Source organism: Macaca fascicularis, chromosome 17 (assembly GCF_037993035.2).
Source record: "Macaca fascicularis isolate 582-1 chromosome 17, T2T-MFA8v1.1".
NCBI classification, from domain to species: domain Eukaryota; kingdom Metazoa; phylum Chordata; class Mammalia; order Primates; family Cercopithecidae; genus Macaca; species Macaca fascicularis.
Genome location: NC_088391.1, coordinates 86,772,623 through 86,799,148, shown reverse-complemented (window position 1 = coordinate 86,799,148; position 26,526 = coordinate 86,772,623). Strand labels below are relative to the sequence as shown.

Genomic DNA, 26,526 nt, shown 5'->3' with positions numbered 1-26,526 from the left:
AACTACACAGAGGAAATAGAGTTTTAGTAGATTTTCCGACTCTTCAATGGTTAATTTTTACACTGTCATAATGAACACTTTTTACTGATTTTCAAGTTTTAGAATCACCATAGCAAAATGCAACAGACACAATTATGTTTACTGAACTAAATGTAAATGTTATCAGTATTTACAAATGCTAAAGTCAAGGTTTAACTAATATAAGTTGGGAGGTAGAAGGAAATCATAGAAATAGTAGTGTCCTTATAAACAGATTATACTCGAGAAACTGTTGGGATTGTGGGAATAAAAAAAGAGATTTAGATACTATTTAAAGTGACAAAAAATAGTAGAAGAACTGAAGATAAACATATTACTACCAAAATTTCCAGACAAATAGGGAAAGGGAAGGATGACAATAAGTGAGCTATTCATCTGTCATCACAAAGAGTAAATAATGTCTAAACTCTAAATTCAGAAATACTAGTAGATAATGCCTAAAGCTGATAAATTAGTAAACACAAGTGCAAGCACATTATTTAGCAATATGGAAGTAACCACCAAAGAAACTGAACAAAGAGGTTGAATTGATAGTTGAAGACCAGATTGTTTACAACGTTGTGCTAAGATATTGCCTGTCTTTGGTTACTGCAGCTGTCAATCTTAGATTTCTATGGGTAATCTTGCCCAGTATGTTTCACTTTCTAACCATACAGCACGATATTAAAGCAGCCAAATTCTAATCTTTTTTGCCTTGCTATCTAGGTGAAAAAAGAAACAGGCAAAATTAAGGAAGATATCCTTACCAATGAAGATGAAAAAACAAAAGGAATGTGGGATTCCATTAAAAGGTAATTACTAATGAATATTTTAACACATAGCTAGATTGATCCAGAAGTCTAGTATGTGGAAGTTCCACAGGCAGTGAAAATTTAAGTAAAGCAAAGGTCCTCTAATCTAGGAGGGATAAGATAAATACATAAATGTTACTACTATGTACAAGATAGGAAACTAGAGCTGTAAGACAGATGAAAATAAAATACTGGACAAACCAATGGAGAAAAATTATACATCCACTTACAAGGAACCTCAGGAAATACTCCTTGACGAAGTGTGTGGCAAAGATCTGTTTTAAAGGACAAGACAGGATTTCAAAAGTTAAAGATTGAGTGAAGGCGGTTACATGAAGGCAAAAAGATTGGATATGTTCCTCAAAGAAAAGAAAGTAGCCTAGCTAGCTGCAACTTGAAAATAATAGGGACTGTTTATATTAGATTGATACCTATACTGTTTTATTGTTAGTTTAAAAAGGAACACAGGCCAGGCGTTGTGACTCACACCTATAATCCTAACACTTTGAGAGGTGATGACAGGAGGATTGCTTGAGCCCAGGAGTTCAAGGCTAGCCTGGGCAACATAGTGAGACCCTGTATCTACAAAAAGTTTAAAAATTATCTAGTCACAGTGGCATGTATCTGTAGTTCCAGTTACTCAGAAGGCTGAGGTGGGAGGATTGCTTGAGTCTGGGAGGTCAAAGCTGCAGTAAGTCAAGATTGCAACACTGCACTCCAGCCTGGGTGACAGAGTGAGACCCTGTCTCGAAAAACAAACCTACATAAGGAATATATTGACTCAGATATCTAAAGAATCCAGGAGTATACCTGGCATTGGCCATTGGGTGATGTGGTATGGATACAGTCTTTCTCCATCTCTTAGGTCTACTCTTTCTGTGTGTCCTTCATTTTAAGATAGACTTTTAAAATTAAAAGTTTACTATTTCCAGTGGAAGGAAAATCCCTCTTTCCAAACAGTTCCAGTAAAAGTTCCAAGGCTGATTCATGGGTCCAGCTATAGCTATGTGTCCCAAACTGAACTGATTTCTGTGACTCTGATAACCAAGCGTGAGTCATACGCCTACTTCAAGAACTGGTGGGAAGGCCTGTCCCGCCTAAACCTCATAGGATGAGATGGGAGGAGGAATGATTCCCCCCGAAATACCAGGTTGTTACTAGAAGGGGAACAGGTGTTAGGTGAGCAAAAACAAAAGCTGTCTCCTGTAGATGCACGTTGTAAAGAACTTTGAATGTCCATTTTAGAGATTTGAACCCTATGTGAGCTATGATGGCAAACCATTAATCATTTTGATCAAAGATAAGAAATAGAAATGTTAGCCAAAATAGGTTCATCAACTTAAACATATTTGGTTATACTAGTCAAAAACACTTCCATCATTTTGGATTTTGCCCAGTTTAAGCCTCTTTTTCTATAGTTGACTCCTTGTTTGGTAAGAAAAATCATGTTACTGTCACAGTGTGTGCTTTGAACAAGTTACTGATAAAGGATCGAGGCCACTCATTGAGATGATTTAGAGGGTAGGTATGTTTGACAGGGGATAATGGAATAGAATCTGAACAATTTTAAGAGTATCCATCTAAGAGCTTCCATTAAAATTAGAAGGTAGAGATAAGAATGATTGAAGATAACTGTTTAATTATGGTATAGCCACTTGCTATATAAAAAGGATACCAAAAACAAAATATAGCCGCTTGCTATATAAAAGGGATACGAAAAACAAAATGCTTTGTTAGAAACAGAGATGGTAAGTTTTTGGGACGTTAACTGCTCTAGATACATAGTATTGTGTGTCTTATGATGCTTTGACTTTTTTCATCTTAATTTTAGTTCTAACTTAGAATGATTATTTTTTCTTGCCACTGAATCAACTTCTTTTCTTATTTGGGAGATTACAAGATTTGAAAAATGCTTCTGTCTATAACAATCTTATATTTTGCAAAATACCTTTAATGATGACTGTAAGTTTACCAAATTTTATTCATTCTAAATATCTGTTTATATAAAAATACTTTAAAATGTTTAGGAAGAAAAAGATGAATTTGTACTTTATGAATACTGTAAATAAAAGATTCAGTCATTTTTGTATATGAAATGGGCCTATACAAAAATGAAATGGAGGTGGTCTAACTCCAAAAATGTAATGAAAATGACAACTGGGCCCACATGACGCTACCATGATATAAACCAGGGAGTAGACATGGCTCCCTAGTGCTTTCTTTGTCATGGAAATCATCCACAGTACCAAGAGGGTATTCCATACCCTGCGTGGAGGAGAAAATCTGCTTGGTCAGAGGAGCTCCAAATTGTAGATGGTGGTTTAAAAATATTTTAGCGTTGGTGAGCCCCATCAGCAGCACTCAAGACACCTTCCCTGTTACCACGTACATTCTTGCTGTGCTATAGTTCCACACTTCCGCATTCTGTTCCTTCCCTCATTATTGGCCTGTTTAAAGTTTCAGTACACTAGATATGGCCATGTCAAGCTGTAATTCATTCTTTGTTCTGAAAACAACCTTTGACAACTCACAGATACTAAAAAATAACAGCCCATTCACCTAGAGACAATATAATTATATTCCATATTGCAAATTAAAAAAAAACTCATAAAGCTTCAAATGATATTGTCAAATATTTTAATATTAGTTTGTAAATATTATAGTGTTTATAGCTTAACTATTTTGAAATACATTTCTATATTTAGTGCTTATATTTAGTATTTAGGCATACAATGTTTCCATATGTATGTTTAAGAAATGTCAATTACTTTTTTATTCCAAGTTTCACAATAAGGTTGCATAAAGAAGAAGAAAAGGAAAAAGATGTCCTAAACATTTTTTCAGTTGCTTCTGGTCATTTATATGAACGTTTTTTAAGGTAGGTATATTTTTTAACTTTATATTTTGAAGAAGAAATATTTACATGGTTCAAATTTCAAAAAAAGTAAAGGAATATACACTGGGGGAAAAAAAAATTCCCGCCTCTGTTGCCTTGATACGCAGTTCCTTTTCTCACAGGAAACCCATAGTATTATTTTTACATCCTGCTAAAGAGATACACACACACACGCGTAAATATATATATGTGTGTATATTTATTTATTTATTTATTTCAGTTTTTTAAGTCCTTTTACCCAAATAGTAACAAAGAACATACTACTTTACACCTTGCTTTTTTTTTTTTACTTAAAATTATGAAGTATATTTAAATATGAAATTTCATGAGTTTTGGCTTGATTTGAAATATTGGTTTTCTTCAAGGCTAGCAAATAGACATTTTGGATAGGTAAGAATATATATATATACACACACACAATATATATATATTTACTTTATATATACAGTACTTACTATATACAGTATTTACTATATATACATATATATATAATTTACTATAGTAAATTATCAGTTTCCAGTGAAGAAAACCTTCTTTTACAAAAAGGAAGGGAATGAGGGGAGAAATGCATATTGCAAAGTACAAAAGGCTATTTTTAAACAGTTAATATAGAAAGGTCACAGAGAATAACTCAAAAATATTTGAATTGTAGCACTGATACATTAAAATGGAACTTTAGATTCATTTGTATCCTTTCCATTCAGAGGTTTAGGTTAGCAAACCACATGACCCATCCAGTGAATTCGTCAATATAGATAGGTCATTCAGCTCCTCAGGGTTTGCAGACTTATTATTAATCACACAGTCATAGACAACTGGGCCCAAATGAAGCTACCATGATGTATATGTATTCATCCTTACACATTACACACTTGATAAACCATATTTTAGTTTGTTTCTTCACATTTCATTGTGAAAACCTTCTAATTCATACCTTCAATTATTTAAAAGCCTTTAAAAAGACCTATGTAACAAACCTGTATGTTCTGCACATGTATCCCAGAACTTAAAGTGAAATTTTAAAAATTAAAATTAAATTTTAAAAAACACTTCAAGGTTAAAAAAAAATGAACTCCTGTTACTGTTAACGTATATTGGGTTTAATATTCTTTTATACAGAATTATGATGCTTTCTGTTTTGCGTAACACCAAAACACCAGTGAAATTCTGGTTGCTAAAAAATTATCTCTCACCGACATTTAAAGTAAGTACATAGCTTTTTTTGTAGAATGGTTAATGTTTGAATAGTAAATTATTTGTATCATTGTAAGTTTATATGATATTTCTCTTTTCAGAATGAGCTTTTTGAAATGTATATTTTAAAGACTTTTTAATAAATTTTAAAATAATATTTAGTATTTTCATGTAGCTTAAGAAAAATTCTGTGCATTTTTTATTTAGAGATGTTCAAAGGAGAGGACAGTAGAAGACTATATTTTTAAGTAAAATCAAAATCAGAATGACTAGTAGTTTTTCATGATAATTAAATACAATTTGGCAATGAAAATATATACAGATTTTCAATTAAGAGAAATGGATTCTGTCATTTTTGCAAAGATAGGCAGAAACAGTAGTAGTATCAAGAAAATACAAAGAGTATGCCTATACCATAGAAAATAGTTTTACAGTACTGAAAACAAAAAAACTCTTTCGTCTGTGTAGTGCATTGATTGCTGGGCAGCAGGATCTGAGGCATTTTATATTTAGAAGATTTCAGGTGATCAACATCTATTACCCTTTACTCAGAGGCCCCATACACTTGCTACAAAGTATACCCTGTTTCTTCCTATTCTCCCTACAGCATAATCAAATTCCATGAAATTTAGTGTCTCCACAGCAATTTGGTGTCTCATTCACCAGCATTTCAAATGAGTTTTTTTTTTTTCTAGACCAAAAGCAGTGGGAAAACAGAAGTAAAACTAGCCAAGCATGCTTTTATTCCTTAATATTTCTAGGCATGATGCCAAGTGTTTAACTCACGTTATTCAATTGTTTTTCATAACAATCCCACGTGATAAGAAAACCAAGAGTCAAAAATTACGTAACTAGCTTTCACAGTTGAGAGGTACCTGAGACCACTTTTAGATTCAATAACTTACTAGAAGGATTCATAAAACTGCAGAAAACAGCTATGCTCACAGTTTTTATAGCAAAAGGACACAAATAAAATCAGCAAAAGGAAGAGATGCTTAGGGTAAGGTCCGGGGAGACCAGACACAAAGTTAACAATTGTCCTCTCCCAGTAGAATCCACTCCCAGTGGATAGCACTTATTTCTTCCAGCAACAGTGTGTGAGGGTACTCATGGAGTGTTGCCACGCAGGGAAGCTCATTCAAACTTTGGGGTCCAGAGTTTTCATTAAGGATCAGCTGTGTGGACTTGGCTAACAGCCTGCATAGCTAACCTTAGCCTCTAACCCCTTCAGATGTTGAACTGATGCCTTGTGGCCCAGGACCCTCACTACAGATAACATCATTAGCATACAATATCTAGTGTGGTCCAAGGTCTGCAGGTAAACATAGACATTCTTATTAGTCAGGAAATTCCAAGAGTAGAGGGTATTTCCTGGGAGATAAGGTGAAGGGCCATACTTTTCTTTGAGCAAGAATCATCCTTTATAGGATAGGCCTGAGATGAAACAGCTAATTAGAAACACAGCTGAGATTTGAACCCACGCATTCAGACCTCAGGTACTTAACCTTATGTGACAGCCCATTTCCCCTCCACCACCAACAGTGTCTCCTCCTATGCTCATTTGACAGTAGGAAAACAAAACAAAACAAAAAACAAAAAAACCCCAAAAAAAACAGAAAAGGAACCCATAAATATAGAAAATAAGTTATACTAATTTTCTAATTTTTAACGTGTTATCCTAGTAATCAGACACTGAGTAAGGGAGTATTTAACCCTAAATAGACTGAAATAGAAAAATCTAAAGATTCTCTTAGCAGGAAAAGATATTATTCACCAGAACAATAGTGCTAGTCTGGATTAGAAAGTCTTGTTCCACTGCATGGCCAAAAGAAATACTGTATTTGAAGTAGTATTTTCCTTCTTTTTGTGATGTGTTTCTTTCTTTCAAAATTTTTCCTTTGAAAACTTTTTAGTGAAATATAACATATACTCAGAAAAGTGCACAAATCATGAAATGTAGCTTTGGAGTTTTACAAACTCAAACATCTGTGTGAACCAGCAGCCAGATACAGAAGCCGCTGGGTACTTTAGATTTGTTCCTACCAGTTTAGAAAAGTCATACCTCCTCTCTTCATTCAAATATTAGCTAAAATTATACGTACTTAGGCATAATTCTTTTCTGACAGCACTATGCAAACTATAATTCCCTCTTCCTTTTTATTTTTCTTCATAGCACTTTTTTTCTGTAGATAACTTAATAGTTTATGTCTACCTACCTCCTCTAAAATACATGCCTCATGAAGGCCATAATTTGTATTTCTTTTGTTCACTAATGTACCCTTAGATCCTAGAACAGTGCCTGTTTCAGTGAATATTTTAACACATATTTAATGATGAAAAAATATTCTTTTTAATTTATCTGAATGCTTTATTTTATTTTGAAAGCAAAACAATGACTCCTAGCAGCTGTTTTACCCATAATTTCGAGATTTCACAGATAAAATTGGTGCTTCTTGCATTTAAAAAAAATTTTAAATCTACATTTTTCTTACAAAATCAGAGAAAAAAATTAAACATATAACCAGCAACTAGTTTCAAGTAAGAATCAAGAGGTAAAATGCAAATTTCTATATTTATTCGTGTTTTCCAACTCCTTTTTCATTCTCTCAATATTTGAGCTCTTAACTAAATTTAGCCCACAGTATATTTCATTAACTGCTTCTGCTTTAAACAGGGAATAAGCTACTTCTAATCCTATAAGATAGTGAATCGAATATGAAATATTCAGACCATAATCACTACTTTATATTTTTAAACCTTTAATTAAATAATGATATATCTCAAACATGAAGCTCCTGTATAGAATCTAATTTATCAGCTTAGAACTTATTTTGTGTTTTTTGTATCCTCTCTTCATCTTTACATCTGTGACCAACCAACCCGTTGACATATACATGAACTATTTGATATGTAGGTGTTCCAAGATCCAGAGGCTTTTTTTAAAGTCAGTTTTCTCAAGGCAGATGTTAACAATAAAAGTATGGGAACATTTACCTTCCATTAGTAAGTTTGTTAAATAATATAGTGCACTTATTTTTAGTGACATTAAATTATATAGTTTTATTTATACTTGTGTTTTCATATTTGTTAGCATTTTATTATTTCTCATTAATAAGTATGTTATAGAAGTAGTATTTAGACATTTTGCCTATTAGTTGATAGCAATTTATAGGAAACTTTACCTTTTTAATGTTAACTTTTTTCTCTAAAACAAAACTACTTTCTCTTGAACATATTGTTTGATTTTGTGTGTGTGTGTATTTTTAGGAAGTAATTCCTCATATGGCTAAAGAATATGGATTCCAATATGAACTAGTTCAATATAGGTGGCCCCGTTGGCTTCGTCAGCAGACTGAAAGACAAAGGATTATTTGGGGTTACAAAATTCTTTTCCTTGATGTTCTTTTCCCACTAGCAGTGGACAAAATCATTTTTGTTGATGCTGACCAGGTAATAAGATTAACTACTGTTTTTAGTAATACTCAAACATTTTTTACACTTCTCTCTTAATATAGAAATTAATTCATGTTGCTTATGTTTATTATCTTCATTACAGTGCTTAAGATATGATTGTGATATATAAGCAAAGTATCTTTAAAAACAAAAAGTCAGAACTCCAGGGGAAAATTGGAAGCATTGTAAGAAGTACCAGTTATTATTTAGGACATGGAAGTTTTCTCCCTGAAGTAGTAGTTTTTACGTTTGCGAACTAAAACAAATACTTATATTAGTCATAATAAGAGTAATTAAATGAATTCCTGTAAAGTATGAGCTGATATTTGTTTAAAATTAGCAATTTCTTCTTGCTAGAAAAGCTAGCAGTTCATACAACTCTTATTCTTCCACCTTCAACAGCATTCTTTCGCATTCAACCAATAACCAAATTCTCATCACTCTTATCACTTAAGGAAAAGAGCATTTTAAATTTGGCCAACTTATGCCTGTAGTCTCCGCACTTTTGGAGGCTGAGGTGTGGAGGAAAGCTTGAGCCTAGGAATTCAAGGTCACAGTGAGCTATAATCGTGCCACCGCACTCCAGCCTGAGTGACAGAGTGAGACCCTATCTCTAAAAATAAAAGCAAATAAATTTGGCCAAAAAAAAAAGAAAAAAAAAAAAAACCAAGGCCCTCTGCTTTCAAAATTTATATGTCCAAAAATTATGACTTTTTCTTTTTCCCCCCTTGCATTGCTTTTGAATCATTAGTGGGAAAAAAAAATTTGAAAATACACAGAATTTCTAAGAAAAAGGTAATATGTAAATGAAAATATAAATTAAATGGATAAGTTAGAATTTATGTGGAACAAAAAGTATATTTTCAAGTCCTATATTAGAATGTACTCATATTCTAAACTCTTATTATTTTTGTACTCTATTCCAAATTGATAAATATGAAACATTACAATGTAAACTAAGAAAATAGCATTTCTAAACACACTTTTTTTTTTAAGAGACAGGATCTCACTCTGTCATCCAGGCTGGAGTGCAGTGGCACAGTCATAGCTTACTGCAGCCTCAGACTCCTGCGTTCGAGCCATCCTCCCACCTCAGCATCCTAGGAGCTGGAACTCCAGATGCACACCCCCACGCCTGGCTAATTTTTTTTTTTTTTGTACAGACGGGGTCTCACTATGTTGCCCAGGCTGGTCTCAAACTTCTGGCCTCAAGCAATCCTCCCATCTTAGCCCCACACGTAATATTTAATATGATTCTTTCTCCTACCTTTCCTTCAACGTGTACACTAATATTTTTCTAGGAGGCTTAAGTGTATTCAAAAATAACATTGATATTATTTCATTCAAGCTATTTAGAATGATTGGGAGATTTTTCTTTATAATTAAAACTTAACGCTTGTCAATATACAATAATGGAGATTTGCCATGGAATGATTTTGTTATTCATACATGGAGAGACTAAGAGCTCTGCGCTTATGTAATATTTAACCCCTTTCCCAAATATCTGATTCGTAAAATGACTTGTTTATAAATGATACAACAAAATATTCTTGTTGGTGGGTAAGACCACTGTCTTAAAGACTAGGAATATAAATTTTAGTTTACCTTTAACCTGTAAGGGCAAGAGGAAAAAATGTTAAATTCAGTAAATTCATATTACGTGAAAGCACTGTGAGGAAAATACAGCTCTTTGGATTTCTGTAATAGGGTAATAATGATTTAAGATTCCCATAAAAAAGGCTTATGTTATTTTACAGTGTTTATCAGACAGCCTATTTTACTTATTTAGATTGTGAGACATGATCTAAAAGAACTTCGAGATTTCGATCTGGATGGAGCTCCTTATGGGTATACTCCATTTTGTGATAGCCGCAGGGAAATGGATGGGTATCGTTTCTGGAAAACAGGATACTGGGCATCACATCTTTTAAGACGGAAATACCATATCAGGTAAGAAAAGTCATACCCTTACCATTTAGTAAATAATGTATTGAAATACAATTTTCAGTTTTCTTTAAAATTATGCAATAAAAGCAACCAATTACATAGTGTTCATTCCATGCCAGTCACTCTTGTAAACCTTTACGTATATTAAGTCATAAAATCTTTGTGACAATCTTGAGATAGTGTTATCTCCATTTTGTAGATGTGGAAACTGAGGCATATAGCATTTATGTAACTTGCCCAGGCTTACCCTGCTAATATATAACTGAGCTAGGAGTTAAACCCAAGTAATATGGCTCCTAACTACTCCAGAAGATTTAAACTTGGTTTGTGAAATAAAATTGAGATTATATCTTCAGTGCCTCATGGCCTTTTGTAAGGCCATGAGTTTCATGACAGCTTGGAAAAGCTTGGGGTGACCCTAAAAGAGTATGGGTTCTACCAAAATTAAAACAAACTTAAAACTCCTGGGAAACAGTATGAGACATTAGGAGCAAATCTATGAAAGGATTAATTGTTATTAGATCTTAGGATATCTGTAGTTAATACCGTCACTGTAGACATTCATTGGAGGAAAGTAAAACTAAAGCTACATAGACAACATAGGCTATCAAGAAGTAATTCATTTTTGCAGTGCTTTATATGTAGTGGATCTCAAGAAGTTCAGGAGAATTGGAGCAGGTGACAGGCTCAGGGGCCAGTACCAAGCTCTCAGCCAAGATCCAAACAGTCTTTCAAACCTAGATCAGGTAAGTAAAATGTTAACAGAATAATTTTCAGTGTGTATACATAGACTGTTCCAACTCCCTGCTCATAAACTTTAAAGTCTTATATTTTGAGCTTTTTTCTCAAGTTTCTGATGTTTATGTAATTGTCTATTGGATATCTCTACTTATACATAATTTTTTCACCTCAAGCTCAACATTTTCAAAACTAATAGTATTTTATCCTCACTTTTCCATTCTCAAACCTCTTCTTTCTACTTTATGCCCTGTTTTAGTTACCCTCTGTATTAGTCCATTCTCACTGCTAATAAAGATATACCCAAGACTGGGTAATTTATAAAGGAAAGAAGTTTAATTGACTCACAGTTCTGCATGGCTAGGGAGGCCTCAGGAAACTTACAATCATGGCGGAAGGGGAAGCAAACATGTCCTTCTTCACATAGTAGCAGGAGAGAGAATGAGTGCCCAGTTGAAGGGGGAAACCCCTTTTAAAACCATTAGATCTCATGAGAACCCACTTGCTCTCAAGAGAACAGGATGGGAAAAACCACCCCCATGAGTCAGTTATCTCTACCTCGTCCCTCCCACAACAGGTGAGGATTACGGGAATTACAATTTATGAGATTTAGGTGGGGACACAGCCAAACCACGTCACCCTCTTTTTTCTTACTCTCTTCCATCATTGTTTAAACATGCTCAAGTGTCTCTCTCTGATCTTCGAGACAAATCCTTCATCCAGTGCACCCCTACCCTGATATTGCCTTAACATTTTCTTTCACCTCACAAGCACTATTTTCCTAATATCCTATCAATTTCCTCATTATTGCATCTGAAACATTTTAGATAATTTAAGCAGAAGCAAAAGACTCTGTAGCCCATAATCCCTACTCTTTTTCCTTATTTTTATCACAATCATGCATGTTTGTTCATTCATCTGTTGAATACCTGCTGTGTGTCAGATACTCTCCTAAGACCTCAGACATCAGAAAACAAAAACAAGATTTCTTTAGCTCATGATATTTTCATTCTAATAGGAAAATAAAATTTAAAAATAAACAATATTTAAAGATAAACGTTTTGGAGAAAAAAAAACATGAAAGCATGATAGAGAGTTCAGAATACTGAATAGGGGCTGGGGCTTGCAGGTATAAATTGGCCATATGTCCCTATGAAGATGATTTTTGAGTGAATTTTAAGTGGAGGCGTAAAAGCTGACAATGCAGATGTCCTTGAGTATTCCAGGCCAAAGAGAATATCTGATGCAAAGGTCCCAAGGTGGGATTGGGCCTTCCATGTTTGAGGAATAGCAAGAAACTCAGTATGGTTGGGATAAAGATGGGGGGAATAAAGTAAAAATGAAGGAAAAGAGTTAACAGAGGCTCCAGATAATGTAGAAAGCTTAATCCCTTTGTTTAAAAGTCTAGTAAATGGGAAATTGTATGTCAAAATATGAATGAGTTATTCAAGACCACATTGGTAAGTAATTGATTTTTTTTAAATCATTCTTGAAAGTTGGGAGATCTTCAAATATATATGTGTTTACATACAAAATAGGGTCTCTTCACTATTGCCAATTAGTAGAAAACTGACTAGGGTCCTCAGTAAACCTCAATAACATGCCAGATTTTGATTATGAATACATCTTTGGTAATTCTTAATAATTTTACCAATGTATTATTTATAAGGAATTCTCAGTCTTACATATGAATGAAAGTCTATGAAGTTGCCTGTTATCTGCCTATGGACAACTGAAGAAAGGATTCATTTTTCAAGCAATTCAGAAACTGTCCGAGGTGTTCTCGCAGTACTATATTACCACATTTTGGGGATGATTGTCCTTACTCAAATGTAGTTTGGTTCCCACTCCCTCCAATCCACTTAACACTTCTCAGTAAAATCAAAATATCTTTTTTCTTAGGTGAAAATGTGTAGTGAGCTCTTCTTGTTTGTTTTTATGTGCCCTCTTTGCAGCATGGATGTTTTCAACCTCTCCTTTCTTGACACTCTCTTGACTCTCTATTGGCTTCTTTGTCAGACCTTGCTGGTTCTTCTTTGACATCCCTGGCTTTCCTGCTGCAATTTTATTGGTCGAACTACTTTTTCTCTACTTTTCCTTTAAATGTTGCTATTCTCTACATCTCTGCCTTGGCCCACTTTTCACTCTGTACTGTCTCTAGTGGCAGTCTTACAGCCAGTCATAGTTTCAATTTATATCTTTCTATTAATAGTTCCCAAATCTTATCTCTGGCTCTTAGCTTTCCCTTGAATTCCAAACTCCTGTATTAACTCTACTGACATTGCCACATTAATGCCCAAAACTTATCTCAAATTAAAAAGTCAAGAACTCAAGTTCTGTTCTTCTTCCACCATTCGCTCCATCAGCAAATACCACTTAGCTGCCTGTTACAGGTTGGATTACTCAGGAAGCCATCTAATTCTAACATGGAAATTAGCTTGCAGGAAGTTTATTAGGAAGTACTCTCAGGACCAACAACTGTGGAGGAAGGAAATGGAATTGGGGAAACTTTACAAATTCCATTAAGACCTCAGTTGACTGACCCCACAGGGAGCTATGAAGCTAAGATGGTCCTTCAAAGTTTTCACAGGTTTGGGCAAGTCTTTATTCCTTCATATCAACCAGTCTTTGGTTATGGGCTGCCCCAGGTAAAGGGGTGACCTTGGGTGAGACAACTCTTTTCCAACAGCAGTTCCCTAGAGATAGCTGACAGCTGAGTAGCACTCCCAGCAGCTAGGAGAATAGTTTTCAGATTTGAATGGAGATCTGGTTGCTGCATCACAGCATCCATTGTAGTCCACACTGTACTTCATGGATCATACACTTATTGTTTTACAAGTTCAAAGGAAAACTTGTAAGAGGGAGGTTAGTAGAACAAACTATAGCGCGTACCTCTAGAACTGGTCAAAAGACCACACTTGTACTCATCATCTCCCTTTATTATCCATTCTAGATTCCTCTAACCTAGTGATATGACACAGAACCACCAGGAATTGGGAGGGAAAATAAGCATAACCTCCTCAAGAGAGTCACTGGGAGTGATGATAAGTATGGTCACTTCTATTTTGCCCCCTTGGGCCCATGTAATTTTTCCAAATGGTAGCACAGCACCATAAAATGGTTGTTGATGTAAAATATAATACTGCATCTATAAGATGGCACCTCACCTTTGCAAGAGTTTGACTCCAAACTAGCACCTCTGCTGTGCCCTTAGTAAACCATTCCCTTGCTCCATTGGCCAGCATCTTCTACATAGTGCAGTATGTGACAGGACTGTGGGATCATGTGCCCTCTGCCACAGTGCCTTTGCTATAAATTGGGTCTCTTGGTCTAATACAGTATTATATAGAATCCTTTGTCAGTAGATAACTATAAATCTTTAGATAATGGTGCTAAGTTTCTGTGAGCAAGAAAGGCAAACCCATACATAGAATATGTGTATAGGTCAGTCCAGAAGAATCTGCGTAAAGGACATCTAGTGTAGCCAACTTACCATCAAACAGCTGATTGGTCTTTGCAAAGTATAAGTGCTATATTAGAAGCTCAGTGTTTACCTCTGCTGTTGGCAGCTATAAGAGCTAGATGAGCCTGGGTAAGTAGGAGCCTGTGCTGTTGGGCCCATACACAGTCTCCATCTCTGCCAGCATGTCAACTCCATTCATGTGCCCATTGTGTCATTGGAGTAGCCTATGATCAAGGCTAGCAGACTTCCACAAACCACATAATTTTGACTGCCTAGTTATTTAGCGCTGATTCTCTGTTGAATGCTTTCTGGTGGCTGTTTAACATGAAGTACCCAAAGATCCTGACAGTTTATGCCACCCCCATAGGCTTATCCAGAAACCTCTACCCCAGAATTTCTTGCCCTTAATCTTCCTATCTTTCTGTTTCTTGGCCTCTGACCAGTTAGTCAAGCCATTCACCACTTCTTATGAATATATTCCAACTATAGACTATTTTTCTTTCTACATTCATGTACCTCATTACGCAGTTTGTATAGAAAGAAAAGTAGCCTATGGTTGGAATATATTCATAAGCAGCTAAAATGGTTCTTAGAAATAAATTTATAGTACTAAGAACCTTCATTAGACAAGAAAAAAGGTCTCAACCTCATCTTCTACCTAGAAACTAGGGAAAAAAGAACAGTTAAAACCAAAGTAAGGTCCTGGCTAATGCAGTAAGACAAGAAAAGGAAATAAAAGGTATACGCATTGGGAAGGAAGAAATAAAACTGCCTTTGTTTGCAAATGCCTACTTAGACAATCCAAAAAAATGACCGAAAAACCAAAATCAGTATACCAATAAGGCATTATAGCAAGGTCAAAGGTTAATATATAATTAATATATAAAAGTATAAATTAATATATAAAAGATTAATATATAAAAGTCATTTTTACTACCTATCAGGTACTATGCTTACTACTTGGGTGACAAAATAATTTGTACACTAAACCCCCATGACATTCAATTTACCTATATAGCAGGCTTGCACATGTAACCCTGAACCAAAAATAAAAGTTTAATTAATTAACCTGGAGCAAAAGACTGATTACAAAGTCTATGGGTTTAGATCAGGTGTCTGAAATAAAGAATAAGTATAGTAAAAGAAAGCTATTTATAAAAAATTAAATACTATTTTGCATAATTTTTTTTTTTGAGACAGAGTCTTGCTCTGTCATGCAGGCTGGAGTGCAGTGACGCAATCTCAGCTCACTGCAAGCTCCGCCCCCCGGGTTCACGCCATTCTCCTGCCTCAGCCTCCTGAGTAGCTGGTACTACAGGCGCCCATCACCACGCCCGGCTAATTTTTTGTATATTTTAGTAGAGACGGGGTTTCACTGTGTTAGGATGGTCTCGATCTCCTGACTTCATGATCCACTTGCCTCAGCCTCCCAAAGTGCTGGGAATACAGGTGTGAGCCACCGTGCCCGGCCATAAGATAAATTTTTTAAAAGTATATTAAAATTATTCCCTTATATTTATAATATACATTTTAGGATTGTATTTTATTTTCAATAATATCATTTGCATGGGGATCTTTGCACATTGCTTGATAGAGATTTAAGAACATAAGATATATGACAAAGAAAAAGTCATTTTTCTGTATGCCAACAAGGAACAAGTGGAATTTAAAATTAAAAACACAGTATCATTTAAATTGGCACCAAAATAATATTTAAGTATAAATCTAATAAAGTATGTTTCTCTACATGAGGAAAACTGTAAACTTCTAATGAAAGAAATTCAAGAACACTGAAATACCTGAAGAGGTATTCCCTGTTTGTGGTTAGGAAGACTAAATTGCTCAAGACTACATTGATAAATTCTTCCCAGATCAATTTATAGATTCAACACAATTCCAATCAAAGTCCTAGCAAGTTGTTTTATGATTGTCAACCTACTGATTTTAAAGTTTATATAGAAAAGGAAAAGACCTAGAATAACCAGCACAATATTGAAAAAGAAGAACGTCAGAAAACCAGTAATACCAGACTTACTTCACTGTAAAGCTATAGTAATCAAGACAGTATGTTGGCAAAAGAATAGAAAAATAGATCAGCGGAACAGAATAGAGAGCCCAGAAATAACCCACATAAATATAGTCACCCAATCTTTGACAGAGGAACAAAGATAGAGCAAAGATAGTATTTTCAGCAAATGTCACTGGAACAACTGAACATCTCGTAAGAAGAAAATGAATCTAGACATAGATCTTACACCCTTCACAAAAATTAACTCAGAATGGTTTATAGACTTGAATGTAAAACACAAAATGCAAAACTCCTGGAAGACAATATAGGAGAAAACCTAGATGGCCTTGGGTATGACAATGACTTTTTAGATGTAACACCAAAGTCATGATCCGTGAAAGTTAATAATTGATAAGCTGTACTTCACTGAAATTAAAAACTTCTGTTCTGCAAAAGACAATGATAAGAGAAAGAAAAGACAAGTATTTTGGCAAAAATATATTTGTAAAAGATGCATCTGATAAAGGAGTGTTATCCAAAACAATGCAAAGAACTCTAAAGACTCAATAATCAGAAAACAAAACAAATTTGGAAATGGACCACGACCTTAACAGACACCTCACCAAAGAACATATACAGATGATATATAAGCATATGAGCAGATGTTCCACATCATATATCATCAGGGATATACAAATTAAACAACAGTAAGATACCACCACACACCTATTAGGCCAAAATCCAGAATACTGACACCACCAAAGGCTAATAAAGATGTGGAGCAAGAGGAACTCGCGTTCATTGCTGATAAGAGTACAAAATGGTATAGTCACTTTGGAAGACAATTTGACAGTTTCTTACAAAACCAAACATACTCTTACCATACGATTTAGCCATTGTAATTTTTGGAATTTCCTCAAAGGAGTTGAAAACTATGGCTACATAAAAACCTGCACAAAGATATTTGTAACACCTTTATTTATAACTGCCAAAAATTTAGCCAACCAAGATGTCTTGTAGTAGGTGAATCGGTAAAGAAAAGGGTATATCCAGACCGTGGAATATTATTCAGAGTTAAAAAGAAATGAGCTATTAAGCCATGAAAAGACAAGAAATAACTTTAAATGTATAATAACTAAGTGAAAGAAGCCAATCTGAAAAGATTACATACTGTATTATTCTAACTATATAACATTCTGGGAAAAGCAAAATTATGGAGACAGTATAAAGATAAGTGGTTGTCAGAGTTTGGTGGCAGGGAGGGGGCAGGTGATGAATATGGTGGAGCACAGAGAATTTTTAGGCAGGGAAAATATATAGTGGTAGATACATGTCATTATCTATAGTTGTCCAAACCTGTAGAATGTACAACACCAAGAAAGAAGCCTAATGTAAACTTTAGACTTTGAATGAGTATAATGCATGAATGTAGGTTCATGTATTGTAACAAACATATCACTTTGGTGGGAGGTGTTGATAATAGGGGAGTAGGTAATGCCTGTGTGGGAACAGTGAGTATATGGGAAATCTCTGCCTTCCTCTTAATTTGGCTGTGAACCTAATAACTGCTCTAAAAAATAAAATAGATAAAAGGAATAATTAAGGTTAGAATGGAAATCAGTAAAACGAAAGAAAAAAAAAAACAGACAAAAAGATGCATTTTTGTAGATTTTTAAAAATGAAACCTAAGCTGGTTCTTTGAGAAAATCAACAAAACCGATGAACCTCTATCTAGACTGTTCAGAAAAAAAAAGGTAAAAGACACAAATTACCAATATAGAAATGTGAGACCTGACAGCACACAGATTCTACAGATACTGAAAGAATAATCAAGGGACTATTAGAATCAAGTTTCTGGTAATACATTCAACAACTTTGATGAAATGGCCAAATTACTTAAAAGACACAAACCACCAAAAGTCAGAACATGAAATAGGTAACCTGAATAACCCTGTATCAGCTGAAGAAATGGAATTTGTAGTTTAAATCCCCAGGCCCAGATAGCTTCAGTAGTGAATTCTATCAAACTTCAGAGAAAGAAATAATACCGGTTTTACACAAACTATTCCAGAAAATGGAAGAGAAGGGAATACTTTTCAACTCATTCTGTGAGGCAGCATTCCCTTGACATCAAGATCAAAGATATTATAAGAAAGGAAAATTATAGGCAAGCATTTCTTAAGAAAAGTTGTAAAAATTGTTAACAAAGTTTTAAGTAATCAAATTTAGTAATGTATAAAAAGGATCTTGTATCATGAATCATGACCACATGAACTTTATCCCAGGAATGCAAGATTGATTCAATATTAGAAAATCAATGTAACTCCCTAAAGACTGAAATACATATCCATATATACATATATATATGATCAACTAAATAGATGCAAAAGAGCATTTGATATACTCCAGTATCCATTCCTGATTTAAAACTCTCAGCACACTAGAACTGGAAGGGAACTTCCTCATCCTGATAAAGGGCATCTATGAAAAACCTATAGCTAACATCATACTTAATAATCAAAGACTGAATGCTTTCTCCCTGAGATCAGAAACACAGCAAGGATATCCACTCTTACCTTTCTTCTTCAGTATTGTACTAGACAGATACCTAGTACAGCAAGGCAAGAAAAAAAAATAAAAGGCATTCAGATTGGCAAGAAATAAGTAAAACTGGCTGTCTTGGATGGGTAACGGGGACAATCAATGTGATCATCTAGGTAGAAAACCGCATGTAATCTGCCAAAAAGCTAGAACTAATAACTGCATTTCACAAAGCTGCAAGATACAAAATCACTATTAAAATTCAATTCTATTTCTATATACTAGCAATAACAATTGGAAATTGAAATTAAATATCCATTTCTGTAGCATTTTGGAAATGAAAACCTTAGTGGTCAGACTTAAGACTTACAGACTGAAAACTACAAAACTGCTGAGAGAGATTAAAACTCAGCTGAATATTTAGAGAGATATACCTTGTTCGTGGTTGGAAGATTGAATATTGTTAAGATGTGGTTTCTCTCCAAATTAATCACTAGATTTAATGCAATTCCAATAAAAACATTACTCTCTATTTTTTCTAATATTCAGTAGGCTTTCCTGTACAAATTAATGAAGTTGATTCTAAAATTCAAATGGAATGCCACAGACCTAAAATCGCCAAAACAGGCCAGGCACTGTGGCTCACACTGTAATCCCAGCATTTTGGGAGGCTGAGGCAGGTGGATCACTTGAGGTCAGGAGTTGAAGACCAGCCTGGCCAACATGGTGAAACTCTGTCTCTACTAAAAACAAAAAATTAGCTGGGCGTGGTGGCGGGCACCTGTAATCCTAGCTACTTGGAAGGCTGAGGCAGGAGAATCACTTGAACCCAGGAGGTGGAGGTTGCAGTGAGCCGAGATCACACCATTGCACTCCAGCCTGGGTAACAAGAACAAAACTCTGTCTCAAAAAAAATAAAAATTAAAAATTAAAAAAATGAAAATCACCAAAACAACTTTGAAAAATAAGAAAGTTTAAGGACTTATACCACCTTGTTTTAAGACGTAATATACAGCTACTATAGTCAAAATAGGTTGGTGTTGGTGTAGAGATAGACAATCTGATCCATGAATCAGAATAAAGAATCCAGAAATAGACCCACATATATGGCCGGTTGACTTGTGACAAAGGTGCAAGGATAATGCAGTGGAGAAAGGATAGTCTTTTCAAGAAACAGTGCTGGAACAATCAGATATCCTTATGCCAAAAAGAACCCCCAAAACCTCTAAATCCTAATATGCCATAAGTAAAAAATTAATTCCAAACACATCATAGACAAAGATACAATATAAAATGTTTACAAGATAGGAGAAAATCTCTGTGATCTTGGGTTATGCAGAGATTGTTTAGGTATGATACTAAAAGCATGATTCATAAAAGAAAAAATTGATAAATATATAGAGTTCCCAAAACTCATTAATAAGAAAATAAGTAATCTGATTTGTTAAAGAATCAGATTGACCCCATCACCAAAGATGATCAAGTGTCAATAAGTCCATGAAAAGATGCTAAACATCATTAGTGATTAGGGAAATGCAAATTAAAACTACAGTGAATAACTCTACACACCAATTAGAATGGTTAACATTAAACAGACCATTCCAAGTGTTGAAAGGTTATGTAGCTGCTAGAATTCTTATACATTGCTTGTGAAAATGAGTGTAAAATGGCTAAGCCATTTTGAAAAGCAGTTTGGCAATTTCTTTTACAGTTTAACTTAAACCTGCCATATGATTAGTCATTATACTTCAGGGTATTTACCCAAAAGAAATAAAAGTACCTGGCCACACAAACACTTGTGCAGAAATATTCATAGTAGCATTATTCATAAAAGCCGAAATCTAGAACAACCCCCTGTGTTTGTTACCTGTTGCTGCATAACAACTTACCCAAAACATAGCAACTTAAAACAACAAACAGTTTGTGTGGATCAGTGTCTGTGGTCTAACCTAACTTGGTGTTCTGCTTCATTGTGTATCTCAAGACTGCAATCACTATGTCAGCCCAGGGACTGCCATCTAATCAAAAGACTTGACTGCTAGGCAAAGACACTCAAATGGTTGTGGGCAGGGTTTATTCTTCAAAAGTTATTATACCAAAGGCCTGATTTCCTTGCTGGCTGTGACTATAGGCAGTCATCAGTTTCTGGCAGATGGCCTTATCCGTAAGGGCAAACATGAGAGAGAAAAATCAGAGAAAGAGAGGATGCCAACAAAAATGGAAGTCACAGTCTGTTATAGTCTCATCTTAGAATTGACATCCCATTAGTTTTGCCATATTCTGTTTGTTAGAAGGTAGTCACTAGATCCAACCAGACCAAGAGAAGGAATTGCACAAGAGAATGGATACCAGAAGTCAGGAATTACTGGAAGCCATGTCAGAAACTGCCTACTACAAATATCTATCAAGAGGAGAATAGATAAAAAGATATGGTATATTCATAGAATGTAATACTACTCAGTAGTAAAAAGGAATTATTTATACACAGACAGCGTGGATGACTCTAAAAATTACAATGCTGATCCATACCAAAAGTATATAGATGTATTTACAATTTATATGAAAAGTCAGACCAAAAGTATTTGTATTATATAATCCTATTTATATAAAATTATAGAAAATGCAAACTAATCCAAGGTGAAAAAAGCAGTTCATGCTTACCTGGGGACTGGATTGGGTGGGCAGAGGAAGGATAGGAGGGAACAATTGCAAAAGGACACAGGGAATCTTCAGGGTGATGGCTATATTCAATTATGTTAATTATGTGGTAGTTTCACAGCAATATACACATGTAAAATTCTTTATGCCCAGTAGTGGTACTGGCATAAGGTTAGACATGTGGTCACTAGAATAGAATTGAGAGTTCTGAAATAAGCCTGTACCTCTACTCTCATTTGATTTTTGTCAAGTATTCCAAGACAATTTAATGGGGAAAGAATAGTCTTTTTAACAACTATGCTAGCCAACAGGAAATTCACTTGTAAAGAATGAAGTTGGACCCCTACCTCACATCATGTATAAAAATTAACTCAAAATGGATCAAAGACTTAAATGTAAGAACTAAAACCATAAAACTCTTAGAAGTGAATGTAAGTGTAAATCTTTGTGACTTTGGATTAGGCAATGTTTTTTAAAATATAAAACCAAAAGCACAAGCAGTAAAAGAAAAAGATAAATTGGCCGGGTGCAGTGGCTCACGCCTGTAATCCCAGCACTTTGGGAGGTCGAGGCGGATGGATCACGAGATGAGATCGAGACCATCCTGGCTAACATGGTGAAACCCTGTCTATACTAAAAATACGAAAAAAAATTAGCCGGGCATGGTGGCAGGCGCCTGTATTCCCAGCTACTTGGGAGGCTGAGGCAGGAGAATGGCATGAACCCAGGAGGCGGAACTTGCAGTGAGCTGAGATCGTGCCACTACACTCCAGCCTGGGTGACAGCCAAAAAAAAAAAAACAAATTAAATTAAAAAAAATTAAAGGCCACAAGAAAGGGAAAAGACAACTTATAGAATGGGACAAAAGATTTGCAAATCATGTATCTGACAAGACAGTAATATCCAGAACATATAAAGAACTCCTGTAGGATGTGAGGGCAATCAATCTAGCTGCTGCATCTGTCAGCCCATTGATCGCCAGGGTTGATTCAGCTGATCTGGCTGGCTACACAGGACATGTCCTCTTCCTCCCTCACTGTTCCATGTGTGTTCCTCCCGAAACTGCATGCTGGGTTTAAGAGGATGACCATCCCCAACAGAGGAGGACCAATCTTCAGTCAAGGGTACACGAGTAGCTGTGCTCCCCTGCCAGAACCTCCAAACAGGCTCTCAAGAACTCCCATAACTCAATAGCAAAGGAAAAGAACCAATTTACAAAGTGGTCAAGGGATGTAAATAGACATTTAAATATGTTTATTTTTGTTTTCCATGTTTTTTATTTTACTCTAAGTTCAAGGATACATGTGCTGAAGGTGCAGGTTTGTTACGTAGGTATACATGTGCCATGGTGGTTTGCTGCACCTATCAACCTGTCATCTAGGTTTTAAGCCCCACATGCATTAGGTATTTGTCCTAATGCTCTTCCTCCCCTTCCCCCAGCCCCCCAATTGGCCCCAGTGGGTGATGTTCCCCTCCCTGTGTCCATGTGTTCTCATTGTTCAACTCCCACTTATGAGTGAGAACATGTGGTATTTGGTTTTCTGTACCTGTGTTAATTTGCTGAGGATGGTGGTTTCCAGCTTCATCCATATTCTGCAAAAGGATATGAACTCTTTTTTTATGGCTGCATAGTATTCCACGGTATATATATGCCACATTTTCTTTATCTAGTCTGTCACTGATGGGCATTTGGGTTGGTTCTAAGTCTTTGCTATTGTAAATACTGCTGCAATAAAGATACATGTGCATGTGTCTTTATAGTAGAATGATTTATAATCCTTTGGGTATATACCTATTGTGGGAAGTCAGGGAGCCCGAATGGAGAGACCAGCTGAAGCCATGGGAGAAGAACATAAATTATGAAGATATCATGGACATTTATTAGTTCCGCATATTAATACTTTTATAATTTCTGACACCTATCTTTACTATGATCTCTGAACATAAATTGTGAAGACATTTATCACTTCCCCAAACAATATTCTTGTGATTTCCTATGCCTGTCTTTAATCTCTTAATCCCATCGTATGTGTAAGCTGAGGATGAATGTCACCTCAGGACCCTGTGATGATTATGTTAACTGTGCAAATAGTTTAAACAATGTGAAATCTGGGCACCTTGAAAAAAGAACAGGATAACAGTGATGTTCAGGGAACAAGGGAGATAACCATTAGGTCTGGCTGCCTGAGAGCCGGGCGGAACAGAGCCATATTTCTCTTTTTTCGAAAGCAAATAGTAGAAATATCGCTGAATTCTTCTTCTCAGCAAGGAATAGCCCTGAGAAAGAGAATGCATTCCTAGGGGGAGGTCTCTAAAATGGCCGCTCTGGGGACGTCTGTCTTTTATGGTTGCAGATAAGGGTTGAAATAAGCCCCGGTCTCCCGTAGCGCTGAACATAAATTGTGAAGATTTCATGGACATTTATCACTTCCCAATCAATATTCTTGTGAACGAGGAAATTCCCGCCTAATAAAATTTGGTCTGCTCTCAAACCCTGTCTCCTGATAAGATGTTATCAATGACAATGTGTGCCCCAAATTTCATTAGCAATTTTAATTTCACCCCGATCCTGTGATCTCACCCTGCCTCCACTTGCCTTGTGTTATTTTATTACCTTGTGAAGCATGTGATCTCTGTGACCCATACCCTATTCATATACTCCCTTCCCTTTTGAAAATCACTATTAAAAACTTGCTGGTTTTGCGGCTTGGGGGGCATCGTGGAACCTGCCAACATCTGATGTCTCCCCTGGGCACCCCAGCTTTGAAACTTCTCTCTTTTGTACTCTTTCCCTTTATTTCTCAGACTGGCCAGCACATAGGGAAAATAGAAAAGGATGCACGTTGAACTATCGGGGGTGAGTTCCCCCAATATTGTAAGTAGTGCTGCAATAAACATACATGTGCATGTGTCTTTTATAGTAGAATGATTTGTAGGATTGCTGGGTCAAATGGTGTTTCTGGTTGTAGATCCTTGAATTGCCACACTGTCTTTCACAATGGTTGAACTAATGTACACTCCCACTAACAGTGTAGAAGTGTTCCTATTTCTCCACATCCTCACCAGCATCTATTATTTCCAGACTTTTTCATGATCACCATTCTAACTGGCGTGAGATGGTATCTCATTGTGGTTTTGATTTGCATTTCTCTAATGACCAGTGATGATGAGCTTTATTTCATGATTTATAATCCTTTGGGTATATACCTGTTGGCTGCATAAGTGTCTTCTTTTGAGAAGCGTCTGTCCATATTCTTTGCCCACTTTTTGATGGGGTTGTTTGTTTTTTTCTTGTAAATTTGTTTAAGTTCCTTGTAGATTCTGGATATTAGCCCTTTGTCGGATGGATAGATTGCAAAAATTTTCGCCCATTCTGTAGGTTGTCTGTTCACTCTGATAATAGTTTCTTTTGCTGTGCAGAAGCTCTTTAGTTTAATTAGATCTCATTTCTCAATTTTTGCTTTTATTGCGATTGCTTTTGGTATTTTAGTCATGAAGTCTTTGCCCATGCCTCTGTCCTGAATGGTATAGCTTAGGTTTTCTTCTAGAGTTTTTGTGATATTAGGTTGTATGTTTAAGTCTAAATAGAGACTTAAATGTGTCTATTTAGAGACTTTAGTATGTCTATTTAAATGCCATTTAAATATGAAATATTTCTATTTAAATAGACTTAAGTTTGAAATATGTCTGTGTAAGTAGACATTGTATGTGCTTACTAGCCATTGATGTATCTTCTGTGATACACAAATGTCCAATAAACACATGAAAAGATGCTCAGTGCCATTGGTCATTAGGAATAGCAAATCAAAACCACAATAAGATACAACTTCATACTCACTATGATAGCTATAATAAAAAAGATCAACAATAACAAGAGTGGACAAGGATATGGAGCAAACGGAACCATGATACGTTCCTATTTGGAATGTAGAATAGTGTATCAAGTGTATCAAGAATAGTGTATCAAGATGTTAAACAGTGTTAACATATGACCCAGCAGTTCCACTCCTAGGTATATACCCAAGAGAGTTGAAAATGTGTCCAAACAAAAACTTATACAAATGTTTATAGAAGCATTGTTTATAACAGCTGGAAAATGGAAACAACCCAAATGCCCATCAGTTGACAAATGAATAAGCCAAATGTTGTAAATTCATACAATGGAATATTATTTGGCTGTAAAAAGGATTGAAGTACTGAAATATGTCATAGAATGGATGAAGCTTGAGAACATTGTGCTGACAGAAGCCAGACACAAAAACCTTATAATGTATAATTATACTTATGTGATATGTCCAGACTAGACAAACTCATAGAGACAGAAAGTAGATTATTAGGTACATGGAGGTTAGGGGAGGATATGAGGACAGTGTGTGAAATAATCAGCTAAAGATCAGCTAAGTGACAACAGAGTAGACCCATATATATAACTGACAGAATTAAGGTTCCCCTAAGATTTATATTCATGAGGTTAAAATGAAAAAACAGTCAGCATAGGGGGTAGTGTGTGTGTGTCCTCTACTCATGGAACTCAGCCATGTTGAGTTCCATGAGAATAGGTACAGAGATTGAGATTTAATCAGGACTATAACTGTCAAGAAAGTACAAGTAAGTGAGAGAAGAATAAGATAGTTGAGAGTATATTCAAAAGAATAACTATATAGGGGTGAATACATCACGGAATGAGGAACAATGAAATAGTGGTAGAATCAGTTGATTGGAGGTTCCAGGGAGTCAAATGATATTGATATCTGAGTACTCAGTGGAGTGAACCAAAAATCAAGAGGTGGTCAGAGAG

At 35.4% G+C, this 26,526-nt stretch overlaps 1 protein-coding gene across 11 annotated transcripts in view; it reads left to right on the top strand.

The window, feature by feature from the left end:
* Positions 1-26,526, top strand: part of UGGT2 (UDP-glucose glycoprotein glucosyltransferase 2) — a 247,137-nt gene that overhangs the window by 176,974 nt on the left and 43,637 nt on the right. For 4 of the 11 annotated variants that reach the window (XR_006693655.3, XM_045377273.2, XM_045377272.2 and 1 more), the window contains 6 exons: positions 745-830; positions 3,613-3,708; positions 4,846-4,930; positions 8,188-8,370; positions 10,163-10,323; positions 10,952-11,066. Coding sequence is in view for 5 of the 11 variants with exons in the window: in XM_045377273.2 (XP_045233208.2) it covers positions 745-830; positions 3,613-3,708; positions 4,846-4,930; positions 8,188-8,370; positions 10,163-10,323; positions 10,952-11,066 (726 nt within the window). In the remaining 6 variants the exon portion in view is untranslated. Of the gene's footprint in view, positions 1-744; positions 831-3,612; positions 3,709-4,845; positions 4,931-8,187; positions 8,371-10,162; positions 10,324-10,951; positions 11,067-14,011; positions 14,107-24,533; positions 24,604-26,526 lie in introns of those variants that run through there. The other 7 variants (XR_012426463.1, XR_012426462.1, XR_012426465.1 and 4 more) reach the window with 5 other exon arrangements.